At 36.2% G+C, this 17,095-nt stretch overlaps 2 protein-coding genes across 4 annotated transcripts in view; both read left to right on the forward strand.

The window, feature by feature from the left end:
• The first annotated feature begins 592 nt into the window (after positions 1-592).
• The window catches only part of LOC125858923 (uncharacterized protein At4g15545), a 954,564-nt gene continuing 938,061 nt past the window's right edge, over positions 593-17,095 (forward strand). For 2 of the 3 annotated variants that reach the window (XM_049538700.1, XM_049538696.1), the window contains exons 1-9: positions 593-897; positions 988-1,056; positions 2,128-2,184; positions 2,407-2,449; positions 2,958-3,047; positions 3,180-3,434; positions 3,847-3,889; positions 4,629-4,707; positions 4,799-4,925. In XM_049538700.1, the coding sequence (XP_049394657.1) occupies positions 637-897; positions 988-1,056; positions 2,128-2,184; positions 2,407-2,449; positions 2,958-3,047; positions 3,180-3,434; positions 3,847-3,889; positions 4,629-4,707; positions 4,799-4,891 (990 nt within the window). In that variant the 5' untranslated portion in view covers positions 593-636 and the 3' untranslated portion in view covers positions 4,892-4,925. Of the gene's footprint in view, positions 898-987; positions 1,057-2,127; positions 2,185-2,406; positions 2,450-2,957; positions 3,048-3,179; positions 3,435-3,846; positions 3,890-4,628; positions 4,708-4,798; positions 4,988-17,095 lie in introns of those variants that run through there. The other variant, XM_049538691.1, reaches the window with a different exon arrangement.
• On the forward strand, positions 11,853-15,141 carry LOC125858894 (receptor-like cytosolic serine/threonine-protein kinase RBK2). The gene is made up of 9 exons (XM_049538673.1): positions 11,853-12,040; positions 12,676-12,782; positions 12,873-13,295; positions 13,498-13,749; positions 13,843-13,997; positions 14,162-14,241; positions 14,331-14,466; positions 14,560-14,709; positions 14,998-15,141. Exons 1-9 carry the CDS (start codon positions 12,006-12,008, stop codon positions 15,115-15,117), a joined length of 1,458 nt encoding a protein of 485 aa, XP_049394630.1. The 5' UTR covers positions 11,853-12,005; the 3' UTR covers positions 15,118-15,141.

Raw genomic sequence — 17,095 nt, forward strand, 5'->3', positions numbered from 1 at the left:
TTTTATTTTTTTATTTTTTATTTTATAACTTTAAAATTTTTTTAACAAAAAAAATTGTAATTTGAAGTTGGAGGAAAGTTTTGAAAAATGTTTTCCTTTAATTTTGGAAGGGAAGTCATTTTCCTTGAATTTGAGGAAAATAAGTTGATTTGGAAAACATTTTAGCCAACCAAACATGAAAAAATTGGAAAACATTTTTTGAAAAATATTTTCCTTCATACCAAACACACCCTTTATGTCTTTTCTCTTAAAATAATAATAATTTAGAAATAGAGAAAAGAAAAATAAAAAGTAAATTGCAATATGAAGAATCGAATACTCACTAACAATGTGAGAATTCAGATAGTCAATCAACTGAACCACACCCAAACAATAACCAAACAAAGGAAACTTGCTAGAAAGGAGAAAAACAACCACACATATAAGTGACCATATAACTCCAAAAAGCAACCTTATCCTACTCGCATCTCCTTTGTGGACACACTATTTTCCTTGCCATAACAAAAAGATTCACACAACAAGACAAACTATAACAATAATTAATTCAAAGAAAAAAACAAAATAAAATTATTAAAAACTTAAATAATAGAGCACTAGAATAGGTAAGTAAGTTAGTTGAAAATAAAATAAAATAAAATGGCTACGGAATTCGATCTTCCCGAGGAAATTGTGGAAGTACTGCCGTCAGATCCATTTGAACAGCTTGATTTAGCGCGTAAGATCACTTCCATTGCCTTATCCACGCGCATCTCCGCCTTGGAATCGGAAGCCGCCGCCTTACGCCGCCACTTGTCGGAGAGAGATGACATCATCAACGACCTCAACTCCCAGCTTGACTCACTTGACTCCTCCCTCGCTGACGCCTCCGATAGGCTTTCCCGCGCTGAGCAAGAAAAGGTCCGGTCCGACCTGACCTGTATTGATTCGGCATTTTCCTGCTTGTTTGTTTACTTGGGTTGACTTGTTTGTAGTGGTTGAATTTTGCAGGAGAGTTTGGTGAAAGAGAATTCAACGCTATCTAATACTGTGAGGAAGCTTAATCGTGATGTTGCTAAGGTATTATTCATTCATCCCAAATGATGATGCTGGCATACTGCTGTTGCTCTACTTAGTCAATACTTGCATTTGAGATTTGAATGTTGCTCTACTTAGTCCAAATTGATTTAAGTTTGAAGCTTTAAGCAGGTCACCATGTTTGTTTTTGCTTTAAACATCCGATATCAGAAGTCTACTGGCAGGGCTAATCTGGATTCATGTCAGTCATCGGGAAAGCTCACTATGGGGGAAATTAAAGAGCTCCATTCCCAGAATTTAAATCTGAGACCTCTAGTATAGAAGCTAGTTGAAAAAAAAGAAGAAGCAGTATGATGACTTTATAAGAGATTTAAGAGTGTAGTGTTAAACAGGAAGGGGGGAAAAGGGTGGGAGAACAAGATTATTAGGGGTGTTTTGTCTAAGGAACTTTAGCTTCAATTTATCCCGAGCAACTTGTGGCTTGTTATGGACCTTTGGAGTGAAGAGAGCTCCTACATGTTATAGAGTATATAATTGTCAGTTTAGCAGTTACCCGATTAAGTACTTCTATAGTTTCCAACAATGTCCTTTGGTTAGATAGTGACATGTACATTACATATTGCTATAGTATCGGTCATCCTTTTGGCAAGCACTGGAGCATTAATGTGGTCTATTCACATACGTTATTCACTTGAATGGACATACAAATGGAGCTTTATTCTTACACATCGCCCTAATTCAGTAGTAGTAGCTATTTGTTCCTTATTAACCAACTATCCAAGTGTTTAATGGCTTAATATTTACTGAACCAGCACTAATGTTTTCTCATGTTACATTACCATTGGACTAGTATTGTAGTACGGACGACTGCATAACTAGTTGGAGCTAACGATAACCTTCTCTTTCCTCTATTTAAGCTGTGTCATAATGTGCACACGTGTATCATATGTATATATTAGCCTCTTTGAGCTCAACCTTCCACATCCACAATCCACCTATCCATAAGGTGTTATTCCACTTGATCCAAAATTCTGACATCATGTATCTGCGAAGGTAGTAGGGTATTTTTTTGGATTTATTTGTTCTGAAAGACTGATCTCTTGAAACTTACAGTTGGAAGCCTTCAGAAAGACGCTTATGAGATCGCTAAATGAGGAAGAAGACAGCTCGGTAAGTCCTTGTATGAAAATCGAAGGATTTCTCCATCTTCCTGTTGTTATTTTATTCCTGTAACTAAAATAAAGCCTTTGAGGGTACTATACTATTACATGGAAATGGGCTAAATTTCTCAGTGCTGAAACTTTACAGGAACTGGCAACACTATTACCTGCTAATCTTGTAAGTAGCAAATGTTGTCCTCATTAATAATCTGTCGCTTTTGGTGTTGGACAGGCTGGAGCTCCAGATTTTGCTAAAAATGGACAAAACCAATCAGGTTTATCTTTTTGGTCATTGCTCAATGTCTATATTCTTTATCTGCAATTTGCTCATATTCAGTAAATATCTTTGTTTGAAGGTGTTCTATTGCTCCAAACTTTACCATGTGTAATATGTTCCAAAGTTTGCTGTGTGAAATATGTTTATTAGAGTGAAATTTCTCCACAACTTTAGATATAGAAACTTTTCTCTTCTCGTGAGGATATAATGAAGTTGTCTATTATTGGTTCTAAAGATTAAAAGGTTTTATTGATTTGACAATCTTTTGTGCATCTTTTGTCATATGCAGTCGATAGTTTAATAAACTTGGGTCATTTTCGCTCCCCTTTCAATTTTCTCTTAGCATATGTTTTGGGCCCTTCTTTTTCTATTGGGTAAATGGGGGTAAGAGGAAACAAGCAGCTCTGCAAATTATTTAAAATGAAAGGTGTTTTATCTCTGAGCACTTTAAAACAACATTTTCAAGTTACGAGTATCACTTAACCAAGCTAGTTTAAATTATTCAGATCAAGATTCGTCCTCGCCAGCTTCAAGACCTCAATGGACCCAGTCAACAGAGGGTGGATATTCACAGTCAGAGGATGCTGAATCAGAAAGTATGCTCCAAAACCCAAATTGTCTGTATTGTGATATTATTGGTGACCTCTGGCTAAGCAACTTTTAATCTATGAAATACTTTTGCATTGTGTAACTTAACCAGAAACTTTATCTTTATTCAATGGTTGCAGCTTCGAGGCCTCGAATATCACCAGGTCTGTTGTTAGCATCTCAGACTAGCACCCCACGTCTTACTCCTCCTGGCTCCCCTCCAAGTCTTTCAGCATCCGTGTCTCCTTCAAGGTCACCAAGACCACTATCTCCAAGGAGGCATTCTATTTCATTCTCAACAGTAAGAGGCATGTATGATGACAGATCTTCAGCATTTTCTACATCCTACAGCCAGCATGGCTCGATGTCAGGCCTTGAAGCAGGATCACAAACTGGTTTGTTCTTTTTCTGAAGAACTCATATTGGGTTCCTTTCTTTGCTCATTTTGGCATGCATTATTAAATATCTGCGGATTTTGTTCAGTCTAAAAATACACCAGTTTTATCTTCAGCTCAAAGGTTGCTGGGATGAATAAATTTTTTACTTGATGAAATAAGTTCATCCTAGTCGAGAACCTATTTTGAGTAAGGTAATGCAAGGGAGAAGGGACAGTTTTATTATCGGCAATCACTACCTTCTATTGCATAACATGTGGTCTAAGTGCCACCAGTCACCTACTCTTTTGCACCTATATATAGTGCATGAATGCCTAGCTGTGTCTCTACTTTCTCCTTAATTTAACAAAATTAAAGCCTCATATTCTGAGGTCTGACATGAATGTCACCACTTTTGCATGTACCCTCCCAGCACGAGCTCGAGTGGATGGAAAAGAGTTCTTCCGACAAGTCAGGTAAAGCTATTGCTGCTGAAAACAAAGTTATTGTTTATTTCGTACTGACTGTCCACAGCACTTTGTTAGAGAAAGTTCAATCGCATATGTAGGATTGACAAAAAATACTTATTTTGATGTCACGATGCACCCTGAGGGTCTAAAAGAAAGTCTCATTAGTAACATTCACTACAACCTCCTACACTAAGGGTCATAATCTTCTTTCCTTTTTAATTTTTTAATGTGAGACAGTTACTGTAATTGATGTTTAACTCAACTAAAACATCTAACTGTATTCACTTAGGGGAAGAAAATTATTGCATAAGTCGGAGATCTCTTGTACCAAAATTTAAACAAGGCTCTCGTAAGCACCTCCTGACATAATACATGATTATATTGTTGCCCGAATATTCAAAGAAATGGACCAAGAGACCAAAGTCTGTTGCTAAATTGGTTTTATTTTTCATTTCTTCTAGTATGTCGAAAACATTTTTGGTGTTCACTTCAGAAATCCTTCTTCTTTATTTCTGGGAAGAACTAACAGATTACTCTTCAATTTGATAACTGTAAATATCTTACTTAGACCTTCAACTAATGCAAAAATGGGACGAAACTTCATGTTCCATAACTCTGGTGATTGTCAGTCTTCTCGAACCAGATTTGCGTGTGCTTTGTGATATCCTCTGTGTTTCATGTTTGTATATTCTAAGAGTCTTTGAACTTCTATTACATAACCATCGGATGGTTTGTGCATTATCAGGAGTCGGCTATCGTATGAGCAGTTTGGTGGTTTTCTAGCAAATGTTAAGGAACTGAACTCGCACAAGCAAACGAAAGAGGTATGCTTTGCCTCACATGATGATCTTATGACACTAACTACCAATACATTGCTCTGTACAAATGTAACAAGCTTATTTTTGGACATTTTAGGAAACTTTGCGGAAAGCAGCTGAAATTTTTGGTGAAGAAAACAAAGACCTTTATACCATCTTTGAAGGGTTGATCTCTCGTAATGCCCAATAAAATATCCAAAGCTTGAATATTGCATGTATTTTTTACTGTAAATTGACTGAATAAACTAAATGTGCCAAAATTATTTCACTATATTGTATTTTCTTCTTTTGTTGTCGATGTATTTTATTTTAATTTATAGCTTCAACAACAATAACAGAATTTCATGTACATTTTTGCTTGTACATTTATTGAACTCAAATGTTTTGAGCTTCGAAAGTAGAGTAGTGCCTCAATCAAGGCTTCAATGTATATATGTGCTTGCGCAAAACACATGGAGATAAAATTGAATATATACTTTATTCTATCAACTTGGAGAACCACAATGATTAAATTCTGATTTGGCCATATGACATGTAAGTTTGAAGAAAATAAGGCAGAATGGTCTGGTGGACCCTTGTACTTGTATCTGTTTGTATTGTGAACCCTTATACTTACCCTTTTGTCATTTGGACCCCTGAACCCATCCAAACCCAACATTTTAAACACTTTTTTTTTTATGTGGTATGGAGCGTGTTGCACAAACACATACACGTTGGCCAAAAAGAAAGAAAAAAAAATCTACGTATGATATTATATTCCATGTGGCAAATGACTCACCTTAAACTAAGAATAGTCCTAACTCCGGCGAAATTTTTCAAACCTTCGCGACTTTTACTCTTCTCCTCTTCTCCTCTTCTCTTCTCCTCTCCGCGACGTTCGTCTGTGATTTTCCAAACCTTCGCTCAGTTGAAGCTCAGTTCCACTCCGATTTTCATTGTAAGTTCTTGCCTTTTGCGTTAGTTCTGATCTTTTTCATTTCCTCGCGCGTATCTGTTTGATTTTAGGGTTGATTGTCATTCGATTTTCTGAAATTTTTTGGGGATTTTACTTTGGTTTGGATGTAATATTATTGTAATATGCTTTCTTAGTTGATGTATGACTTTGAGTGACTTCAATGGCATATTTCGTGAATTCGAGTAGATTCTAGGGTTTATTCGTAAAATCCCAATTTCGACTAAAATTAATATTTTATTTTTGGTCAATTGTCTTGGGTATTGATAGTGTTAGTGGAGCATTATTACAGCAATTACAGTCATGGTAAGTTAATGGCTTTAACTGTTACAACAATTCATTATTTCTTTTAAAAAAATAGGGATTTTTGTGTTACAGTCATGGTAAGTTTATGGTTTAACTGTAGTTATTTTTTTTTTACTTTACAGGCATCGTAAGGTAATGACTTTAACTATAATGACACTTCAATTTCACTATAGGGGCTATTTTGTATCTAATCCTACTTTAAGGTATGTCAATGGAATCAGTAGTGTTGAAAAGATTAATATAGATGTAGATGAGTTGCATATTATGTTGTTTCATAAAATAGCAATGGAATTGGGTGTTGAAAATGTTGAGACATTTGGATGTAGAGTCAACAAGAAGGGTACTTTTTACATGTTAAATACTGATTCTGATGTTTTAAACTTTCTGAATGGTTTGAATGGTGCTGATTTTGTTGATGTATATGTTGTACATCCCATTAGTATACCTTTAATTGTAGAGGAGATACTTGTATTGCCTAGCACTAATGCTGATGTGTCCTCATCTTCACAACAAGATAATGCTGATGTGTCCTTCTCCCCACAAATAAGTAGGGCTGATGTGTCTTCATCTCAACCATTTGATGAAAATGAAAATAGGGATTTAAACCAAAATCAACCCCCTTTAGTTGAAGAGCAGTCCCCTTTAGTTGAAGAACAAGCCCCTGCCCCTAGAGTTGAAGAACATTCTGATTCTGATTCACTCTATGATATTGATGAAAATATTGATGATTTGGATGAGGAGTTGCTTCAAGCTAGGCAGTCTAATATCAAGAACAAGTTAAAGAAAAGACTGCTAGAGTAAATCTAGATGAGATACCATCTGGTCTTATAGGTATATATGCTGGTTTTGAAGACATTTATAAGGAGAAGAGGAGGAGATTTGGAGGCAATTTGGGTAGTGATGACCCTTATTTTGATAGCTCAGATCCTGATAGTGACATTAGTGAAGATGAAGGGGATCCTGTTGAGAATGATGAAGTGGTAGATCCAGCACCTAGGAAGGAAAGTACAAAGATCTACTTTGATCCAACTGCTAAAAAGGTTTTATTTCAACTGTATATGGTATTTTTGAATCACATAGAGTTCAGGGAGGCACTGCAGACTTACTCTATTCAGAAGGGTGTTAATATTATGTTGAAACCTAATGAGAAGGAAAGGATAAGGGCAAAGTGTAATAAAAAAGGTTGTCCTTGGCATATTCTTGGAAGTATTGATGGTAACACTGGAAATTTCAGTGTTAAAACATATTTTCCTGTCCATAAGTGTTTTAAAAGAACAAGAAACAAACTGTGTACCCCCATTTGGATTAGTAAACATTACAAGGAGAGGATTATGAGTGAGCCTACCATCAAACTACATCAGATTCAGTTTTTGATACAAAAGCAATATGGTTTGTATGTTAGTAAGACAAGTTGTAGAAAGGCAAAACTGAGAGTTATGAATGAACATATGGGAGATTTCAGAGAGGAGTTTGCTAGGTTGTATGATTATGCTGAGCAATTAAAGACCACAAATCCTGGAACTACTGTATCTATTAGGACATCCAAGAACACAATTCCAGGAAAAGAGGTGTTTATGAGCATCTATATTTGTCTTGGTTCCTTAAAAATTGGATGGAAAGAAGGGTGTAGAAGGATTATTGGTTTAGATGGTGCATTTCTTAAAAGTGTATGTAAAGGTGAATTGTTATCTTGCATTTCCAAAGATGGAAATAATCAGATGTACCCTATAGCATGGGCAGTAGTTGATAAAGAAACCAAGGACACATGGTCTTGGTTTCTCAAGTGCATCAAACATGATTTGGAGCTTACAGAAGGTGAAGGACTAACAGTGATGTCTGATATGCAAAAGGTATTACTATATTATTTGTTAAATTTATTTCTTCATTTTTGGAGTAATTAATATTTAACATTGTTGTATGTCAAATTTTCTTTGTTTGACAGGGTCTTCATCTTGCACTTATTGATGTATTGCCAAATGCTGAAATTAGATGGTGTGCTAGGCATATATGGGCAAACTGGAAGAAAGACTGGAGGGGTGAAGAAAGGAGAAGAAAATTCTGGCAGGTTGCCAGGGCATCATTTGAGGTACTTTTACAGTCCAAACTTGATGACTTGAGTGAGTTAGGAGTAGGCATTATAGAAGCTTTGTTAAAGTATAACAAAGAAGCATGGTGTAGGGCATATTTTAAAGAACATAGCAAGTGTGATGTGGTTGAGAATAACATGTGTGAGACTTTCAATAGTTGGATTTTAGGTGCTAGGTTCAAATCAATAATCACTATGCTAGAGGAAATAAGAGTCAAAGTTATGGAAAGAATAAATCACATGAGAGAATTTTCAGAAAAATGGTTTACTGATGTAGCACCAATGGCTATGGATATTCTTAGAAAAAATGCTGAAATTGCAGATAATTGTGAGGTAAAGTTTAATGGTGATCTTGGCTTTGAGATTCATGATCCACCATATAAACATGTTGTTGACCTAAGAAAGAAGGTGTGTAGTTATAGGTCATGGCAATTAAAGAGAATTCCTTGTGGCCATGCACTTACAACAATTCATTATAAGGATTGGGTTGTTGATACATTTGTTGATCACTGGTATAAGAAGGAAACATACCTGAAAGCATATAATAGGTTTATTCAACCTATGACAAACATGAAGATATGGCCAAAAGGTGATAGACCAGTCATTGAACCACCTGAAATTACAGCTATGCCAGGAAGACCAGGAAAAAATAGGAGAAAAGATAGTGATGAGCCACTTAAGAAGACGTTTGGAAAGGCTACAAGGAAGGGAAGAAAAATGAAATGTTCTATGTGTAAGACTTTTGGACATAGCAAGAAAGGATGTCCAACTCTAGTAAGTTGTGCTTTGATGTCTCTTTGTTACTGAATTTTACTCTTGTTATACTTTTGACTTTAAAATATGTTTGTAGAAAAATGTTGCTGCTGGAACAAGTGCTGCAACTTCAAATGTTGTTGCTGGAACAAGTGTTGCAAGTGCTGCAACTGCTGGAAGCCAGTTAAGTGTAAATGCATGTCCAAGTGCAGGTTGCACTCCAAGTGCAGGTTGCACTCCAAGTGCAGGTCCAAGTGCAGGTCTAATTAGTGCTCAACAATCAACTTCTAGTGCATGTGGCCAAAAAAGAAAGACTAGCACAGCTTTGAGAGGTGGTGCAACTCTTGCATATAAGAAACCAAGACCAAAAAAAGCAAAGACAGCTGGTTATGGTCTCTTATTTGGATCAGGTGGCAGTGTAACTGCGAAGGTATGTATTTTATCATTTAAACACATTAAATTGCTTTAATTGATATTAGTTCATCTTTAAGTTAAGATTTTTGTTGTTCTCTCAGTCTGAAAATACTGATAGGGTATTACATAGTGATACATTATCAAGTTCAACTCCTACCAATATTGATCTTGGTTACAAACCCAATGGACTAAGGTGGAAGGGAAGAACTGCAATTACTCAAAGGCAGCTACGGGGGGAGAGTTACAGAAGCACTCAAGGCACACCAAGCACTCAAGGCACACATTAGATTTCACTTGGTTTAGCTTAATGACTTGATCCCAACTAACTTTATTTTGATTAATGACTTGATCCCAATTGTTTTGGTTATGCTATTAGGAAGACTTTGTTTTTGTATATGAATGGCGCGTACATGAATTTGTGTTATGTTGCTATTAGGAAGACTTTGTTTTTCTGTATGAATTTGTGTTTGAATGAAGTTACTATTTAGATTTCTGAAGCAAATACAGTCCATTTCATTATCAAATAACACCTAGTACAAATTAATATATCTTAAAAATAACGGCTACAAACCAAATAACAACAATCACAATAACAGTGATATCAATACTAGTGTTTGATCCTTGTCTTCCTTGCCTTCCTTGTCTTCTATGTCTTCCTTGTCTTCATTGTCTTCCTTGCCCTGAACTCGTTGATGGATTCTTAATGTTGTATTGTTCTTGGCATGTTGAATCATTTGCATCAGCCCATCGGAAGAATCCACACCCATTACCGGATGAATATTTTTGGCAACCCCAAAACATTCTTCCAGGATTAGTTGGTGTTCTTAATGTCTTTAGTTCAGCATATATTCCACAGTAGCAACATCGAACCGTCATTGTGAAGACCAACAAAATCAAACCAACAAAAATACAATAGAACCACACACAAAAAAAAGATGAAACAAAAATACAATAGAATCACACACAAAAAAAAAGATGAGTAGATCGAAGGAAAAAATAAAGGCACCAAAAATAAAAGAGAAAGAAATTTGAAGAGACAAAATCGAGAAAAATAGGAGAAAAAAGTTCAAATTTGTCTAACAATGGTGTTTGAGTGAAAATAAAGAAGAAAGATGGCCTTTAAAGGTCAAAATCTGACCGTTAGTGCCTTTTTAAGGTTTCTCACGCTCTTACCTTGTGTGTATCACACGCTCCATGTGGAGTCTTTCCACATAAGATGCCACATCAAAAAAAGTGTTTAAAAATGTTGGGTTTGGATGGGTTCAGGGGTCCAGATGACAAAAGGGTAAGTATAAGGGATCACAATACAAACATATACAAGTACAAGGGTCCACCAGACCATTCTGCCAAGAAAATAATGTACCAAGTAATGTAAATTAGTTTTTCTAAGGTACTGATGCAGTATGCACCACCCATTTTGGAAGTCATGTCCAGGGATGGGTCCTGGTTCGGAAGTCGAGTATCAATTCTAGTGTTAGGTCTCGGTTTGGATTTTGATGTCGGTCTTGATTCGAGTGTCGGGATCGGGTGTTGGTGTCGGGGTCGGATCATGACTCGAAAGTTGGGTTTGATCCCGGTTCGAAAGTCAGGTCACGAGTCGAGAGTTGGGGTCGGGTTTAAGTTTTGGATGTTGGGACCAGGGTCGGATCTCAGGTGGGGTCGGGTCCTGATTTTAGAAGTCGGGTATTAGGTCGGGATCAGATCGCGGTTCGAAAGTCGAGTCTCAAATTTGATATTGGGTCTCAGTTCATGTATCGAGGTCGGGTGTTGGGTCCTGATTTAGCTATTGGAGTCGGGATCGGATCAGGGTTCAGAAGTCGAGTCCCTGGTCAGGTGTTGGGATCGGGTTCTGGGTTTAGAAGTCGGGTCTTGGGTCAGGTCCCGAGTTGGATGTCGGGATCAGGACATGAATCAGTCATTGAAGTTGGGTGTCGGTGTCCGGTCCAGTATGAATATTAGGTCTCATGTCAGGGTTCGAGAAAAGATTTAAGGTCAGGTGTTGGGGTCGGATCCCAAATCAATCATTAGAGGTGTATCCAGGTTTAAGTGTCGAGGTCGGGGTTGAATTTCAGTTCGAATGTCAGGTCTCGAGTCTTGGATCAAGAGTTGGGGTCAGGTCTTGGGTTGGGTTTCGGGATTGTATATCGGTTTGGGTGTCATGGTTGGGGTTGGTGCCGAGTTCGAATGTCGGATCCAAATTGGGGTCAAGTCTCGGTTCGGGTGTTGAGATCAGGTTCTGGGTCGGTTGTCGGGGTTGGGTCCTAGATCGATTTTCGATGTTGATTTTCAGATTAGAAACTATTTCCCTAAAAATTATTTTCTACCATCTGGCCAAAAATAAAAGATATATTTTGGAAAATATTTTTCATTCACCAACCATACACTAGAAAAAAATTTCCACTCACCAACCAAACATGAAAAATTAAGTTAGAAACCAACTTATTTTTCAGGAAAACATGTTCTAAAAAAACATTGTCAATAGAAAATATTTTCCTTGGTACCAAATATATACTTATTGGTACGGATTGAGATTATATTTATTTAGATTGTGTTTTGATCCCTAGTAAATAAATTTTTGAGGTTCCACAATTTTGGGCTATAGGTACATTGGCATGCATGCAGGTTGATAACATAACCACTATTTTCCCTCTTTCCATTTCCTCATTTTCTCCTCTCCTCTAAACTTCTCTCTCTTTCTCATTCATTCTGCAATTCTCCCAATTCTTTGGTGTCTGTGGAGGAAGCCTAAATTCACCCTTATTTGGCTCTTTTGGGTTCTTTTTGTGAGGATCAATGGAAACTATTCTTGAACATTCGGTTTCTCCATGGTATATATATGATGATTTTCTGTTTATTGTTTCATAACGGACATCTCCATTTATTTGTTTCTACCTATTATTTCCTGTTTCTGGGAAATGTAGTTTTCTAATTTTTTTCATTTATAGATGCTTAATGTATGTGTTTGCAATCTCATGCGTGCCCATAAGGCTCTGTGTGTGTGTATTTTATACATATTGTGTGAATTCATATCTATATCGTTATACATCTTATCAGATCTGTTAGATGAGATGTTTGACTGTTGTAACGTTGATCGTCAACCAATTGCAACTCTCCTTCTTTATATAATTTTCTTGTGATAAAATTCATGCAATAACAAAGGTAGAAAGACATTAACAATATTGTCATATTGATGTTGGCACTTCTCTTTTTGACAACAATTGAATTTCTAGATTATTATTTTTTTGATAATATATAGTAGAGTTTTCCAAATGATATAATTATAGACAAGTCAGATTTGAATGAAACAGGATAAAGAAATGGTGGAAAAAGCCTTTTCCTTGCTTGTAAAATGTTTTAAGGAAAATTTGCTTGATTTTCTAAAAACTAAATATAGTACTAACATCTATGCTTTTTAAGAAATGGTCTTTATTTATATCTCTGGCTTCCCAAATTATGTTAACAGTGAGAATACCTGCAATAATGTTGATGAAGAAGAGTCCGATGAGGAGCTTTTCAAGGTTGGACCCAAGCTACTATTTTGTGCTTCCTCCATTTCACTCACCGCGGAAGGTGATAACATGCTAGTTTCTTTCATCGTATTATCTTAAATATCATGTGTTTAATTATATTCTAACCTTTTTTTTATCATTTTTATGCTAGAGTTTCGAAGTCTAAGCGTGGGGGAAGATCATGATATGGATGAGGATTCTACTAGAGAAGTTATCAAAGAGGATAAAGTAAATGAGGAGTCGATAAGAGAAGCTTCGGAGAATCAGACAGATCAGTCTGAAACAACTACTTCCAAGCCAAGCACTTCAGATTCAGATGGTTGGCAAGGATTCATTAAAAGATTAAAGAAAGGACCATCTATACAGTTGCATACGTTCCATCCTACCATTCCTTCGCTACCTTCATTACCTTCCATAAAGATGCTATCCAAAAGAAAAAGTAGGAGTGCACGACGTAGCATGCCAATGCTGCCAGCTCCTATTCTAGATGCTGATTTGCAACAGTGCTTTGAAGCTAACTGGAAGAATTTCTCCCTCACAGAACTTAAGCAAGCTACCAACAACTTTAGCTCTGGTACGCAAGTTTCTTCTCTTAAAAGATTTTCAAATTTCAGTTGGCTCGCTCGGAGGTAGGTAACTTCAAACGGATATATGATTTTGATCTTCTTAGTACGAGCTAGTTGTTTATGATCTCTCTCAAATTTGAATTGCGTATGTTTAGTATTATGTTGTAGAACCATATTGTGATGCCTAAGCTTTTGTTGTCATTTTGGAAGATAACTTGATTGGTGAGGGAGGTTATTCTGAAGTATACAAGGGACTTCTCAAAGATGGCCAACCTGTGGCAGTGAAAAGGTTGACCAGAGGATCTCAAGAGGAAATGACGTCGGACTACTTATCTGAGCTAGGAATTTTAGTACATGTCAAACATGCAAATGTTGCCAATGTAATTGGCTACGGAGTCGAAGGGGGGATGCACCTTGTTCTTCCTTTGTCTCCTCATGGAAGCTTAGCCAATATGCTCAGTGGTATGTTCATTAGTATTCTTTTTATGAAATGATGCTTTCTCTTGACTCTTAACAACTAATTACTTTATTTTATTATGTCTGCAACATTATCAGGTGACAGGGGTAAATTGACTTGGCAAGTAAGGTATAATATTGCTCTTGGCACTGCAGCAGGTCTTGCATATCTTCACGAGGGCTGCCAGAGGCGGATTATCCACAGAGATATCAAGGCTGCTAATGTATTGTTGACAGAAGATTTTGAGGCTCAGGTATTAATATATTTGAACCACTCATCATGACATGAAACTGCCTTCATTTCTATGATTTCGGAATATCTCCTTCTGTAACATATAGTTTTATAAGCAAACTTAGGGGTTCTGTTTTGTCCACATTGAATCGCACGATTTGTTGCTGATCCTTTGGTTTTGTGTAGATAACTGATTTTGGACTTGCAAAATGGCTCCCTGATAAGTGGACTCACCTCACTGTATCGCAGGTTGAAGGAACCTTTGGGTGGGTTTGTGGGAACCTAAGCTTTACCTATTATAAATATGCGAAAAAGATCCTTTTGAAGTAACTTTCATTTTGCATGTTCATGGCAGATACCTCCCTCCTGAGTTCTTTATGCATGGCATTGTGGATGAAAAAACTGATGTGTATGCTTTTGGTGTGTTACTGTTGGAGATCGTTTCTGGACGTCCAGCTTTGGATGAAGCTCGTAATAGTGTTGTGATGTGGGTATGTAATCATCTCAACTTCTTCATTAGTCAAATGCAAATGTAGTACTATATATTTGCCTATTGCTTCAACTGAAACCAAACAACTTTTCAGGCAAAACCATTGCTTCTCAACAAGAAAAATAGTGAGATAGTCGATCCATCACTCGGAGATGCATACGACTTAGAACAGCTTAATCAGATTCTTATGGTTGCCTCATTGTGCATACAACAATTTTCAACAGATAGGCCTTCAATGATCCAGGCAAGTAACTTGAATTTTAGTTGAAAAAATCATAATCATATCATAGTAACATAAATATTGATAATAATCATTTAAAAGAAGAGTATGGACTTCTGCTGCAAAATTTTCCATCTTCTTGTGTCTTCCATGTTCATGCTTCTCTTCATTTTAGTAGCTAATGCGCGATGGAACAATCAGAATATTCAAAACTTGATTATAATCATTCAAAATGAAAATCTAATGACAGACGATTACAATCATAGAACAATAATACACAATACATAAAGCTTGTTTTTTGTTGTAATGCAGGTTGAACAAATGTTAGTTTCTGTTGACGGAATTCTACAGAGCAAGAAAAAGTTTCAAAGGTGGCCTCCCCTAAAGCGAAGATGCGCCATAGAGCTGGATGCACTACTTGAGTCACCCTAACAAAAACATACAGATATAATCTAAAAACCAGTAAAATCAGGTAGAACTAGAGATATTTTCCTTGTTAGCAGCAGTGAGGGATTGGTCTTCAATGCGATTGATCATACTGTAGTTAATGTATGCAACCACACGCGAAGCTTGTTCTATACCAGTTAAGACGGAATTTGAGAAACAGAATATATTAATCCAACCAGGACAAGTATTCAAAATAACAAATGTAATGCTTCAAGAGTACTTTCAAGTTTTGACAGGCGTACGTACATAGCAGCTTTCTTCGGTGAATATATTCAGCTACTATATGTTGAGGAAGAAAAGAGATGCCAACATTTCTAGGGTGATTCGTCTCCAATTTACGCCATTTTTGTTTAGATACATCTACAAACTTCTGAACTAGGTAGATACTGAAACTGAAAATGCATAGAACTGTGAACTGTAGATATATATTATGTTAGGTGAATTTGTGATATACTGGATTGCATGTATGTAAGCCAGCAAATAAATAAGCATAGTACATTCTTTCTTTGAGAAAGTGCAGGGAACTGTATAATGAGCTGTTTATTTTGCACTATTGAAAGGATTTCAGATGCATATCTTCCTATTTAAAAAAATAATAATTCTATCCTTGTTTTAATTTAGCACTAAGATTTTGGTCCAGATGAAATGGATGATCCAAGATTTATAGGCATCATTTGCAGCCATCATACTTAGATTGATTTAGCCAAGCTAGACATGGTTGATTTTGATGTTATTATAGCTATGAACAGTCTAGCCTCATGCTATGCCAATGTTGATTATCGTACTAAAGTTGTCAGATTTCATTTTTCGAGTGAGCCAGTCCTGGATGGAAGGGCAGTTCTGCCACACCCAAGGTAGGTTTAGTTTGTTACTTATTCACAACTACGAAACTTACTTAAAATGGAAGGTTCTTGAAGTAAGAGTGATGTCTCAAAATATAAAGCAAAATCAACGCCAAATATTAAGCATGAAAAGAAAAAAGAAGCAAAAAAAAAAATAGCAATTTGGAAAGGTTTGAGTGTTTATTTGTTACTTGAGCCACTATTTTCAAACTAAAATGTGGGACATATAGGATCATAAAGGCCAATCCAGCCTCATAAACTAAGTAGCAATCTAGCAGCTACAAACTTAGTAGACGTTTGAACATAATTGATTAATATCTTAAAAGGTAGTATGTAATGTTAAAGTTAAAAATGTTTTTAAAAGTTGAAGTTGTGTTTAGATATGGTGTCACCAGCCAACCCACCGGACTGCGTAAGCACCTACTCTACCCTTACATATGAGAATTCTTACCACCTATTAGATTGAACTTAACAACATTGTGCAATGATTTGAAATCATTATATAATTTCATGGCCTGTAGACTAAAATCTCCTCTCCAATTTTTATCTTGTTCTTCAAGCACAGGGGCGTAGCTATAGCCAATTGGACACCTTTCGTTGAAAAATTACATTGTATATATATACCAAATTCTACCTTTAAAGGATATATATTTAAAGGTGGACAACCTTGACAAAAGTTATGCCTTTTGGCATAGTGTTAATGGGTGTTCATTTGAATGAAGGTGTTTCAGGGTTCAAATCCCAAATAGTACAATATTTTTTTGTTTTATTATGACAGACACACACCGTTCATTATTCTTGGACACCCTTAATAAAATTTCTGGCTCCACCATTATCTTCAAAATTTATTAATTTATACATAGCTTTATATATATATATATATATATAATAACATTAAGCTAATATAAATCAAACATACAATGAGATTAAGGCTGGCTTATAAATACAACTAAGGGTGTCAAAAATGAGTCCAACTATAGGTAACCCGCCCAACTCGTTCAGAATTTTAAGGGTTGAACTCAAGATTATTTGAATTGGGTTCAATATCAACTCGTTCTAGCCTTAACCATTTTAAGATAATCCTCAATTGAGCCCAATTTAATCTTTAATTTCAACCCGTT

The sequence above is a fragment of the Solanum stenotomum genome, chromosome 1 (genome assembly GCF_019186545.1).
Source record: "Solanum stenotomum isolate F172 chromosome 1, ASM1918654v1, whole genome shotgun sequence".
Classification (NCBI taxonomy): domain Eukaryota; kingdom Viridiplantae; phylum Streptophyta; class Magnoliopsida; order Solanales; family Solanaceae; genus Solanum; species Solanum stenotomum.

Coding starts and splice junctions, on each gene's coding strand:
- LOC125858894 (XM_049538673.1), top strand. CDS start 12,006: ATGGAAACTATTCTTGAACATTCGGTTTCTCCATG. Junction 12,783..12,872: donor CATTTCACTCACCGCGGAAG/GTGATAACATGC, acceptor TTTTTATGCTAG/AGTTTCGAAGTCTAAGCGTG. Junction 13,296..13,497: donor TACCAACAACTTTAGCTCTG/GTACGCAAGTTT, acceptor TCATTTTGGAAG/ATAACTTGATTGGTGAGGGA.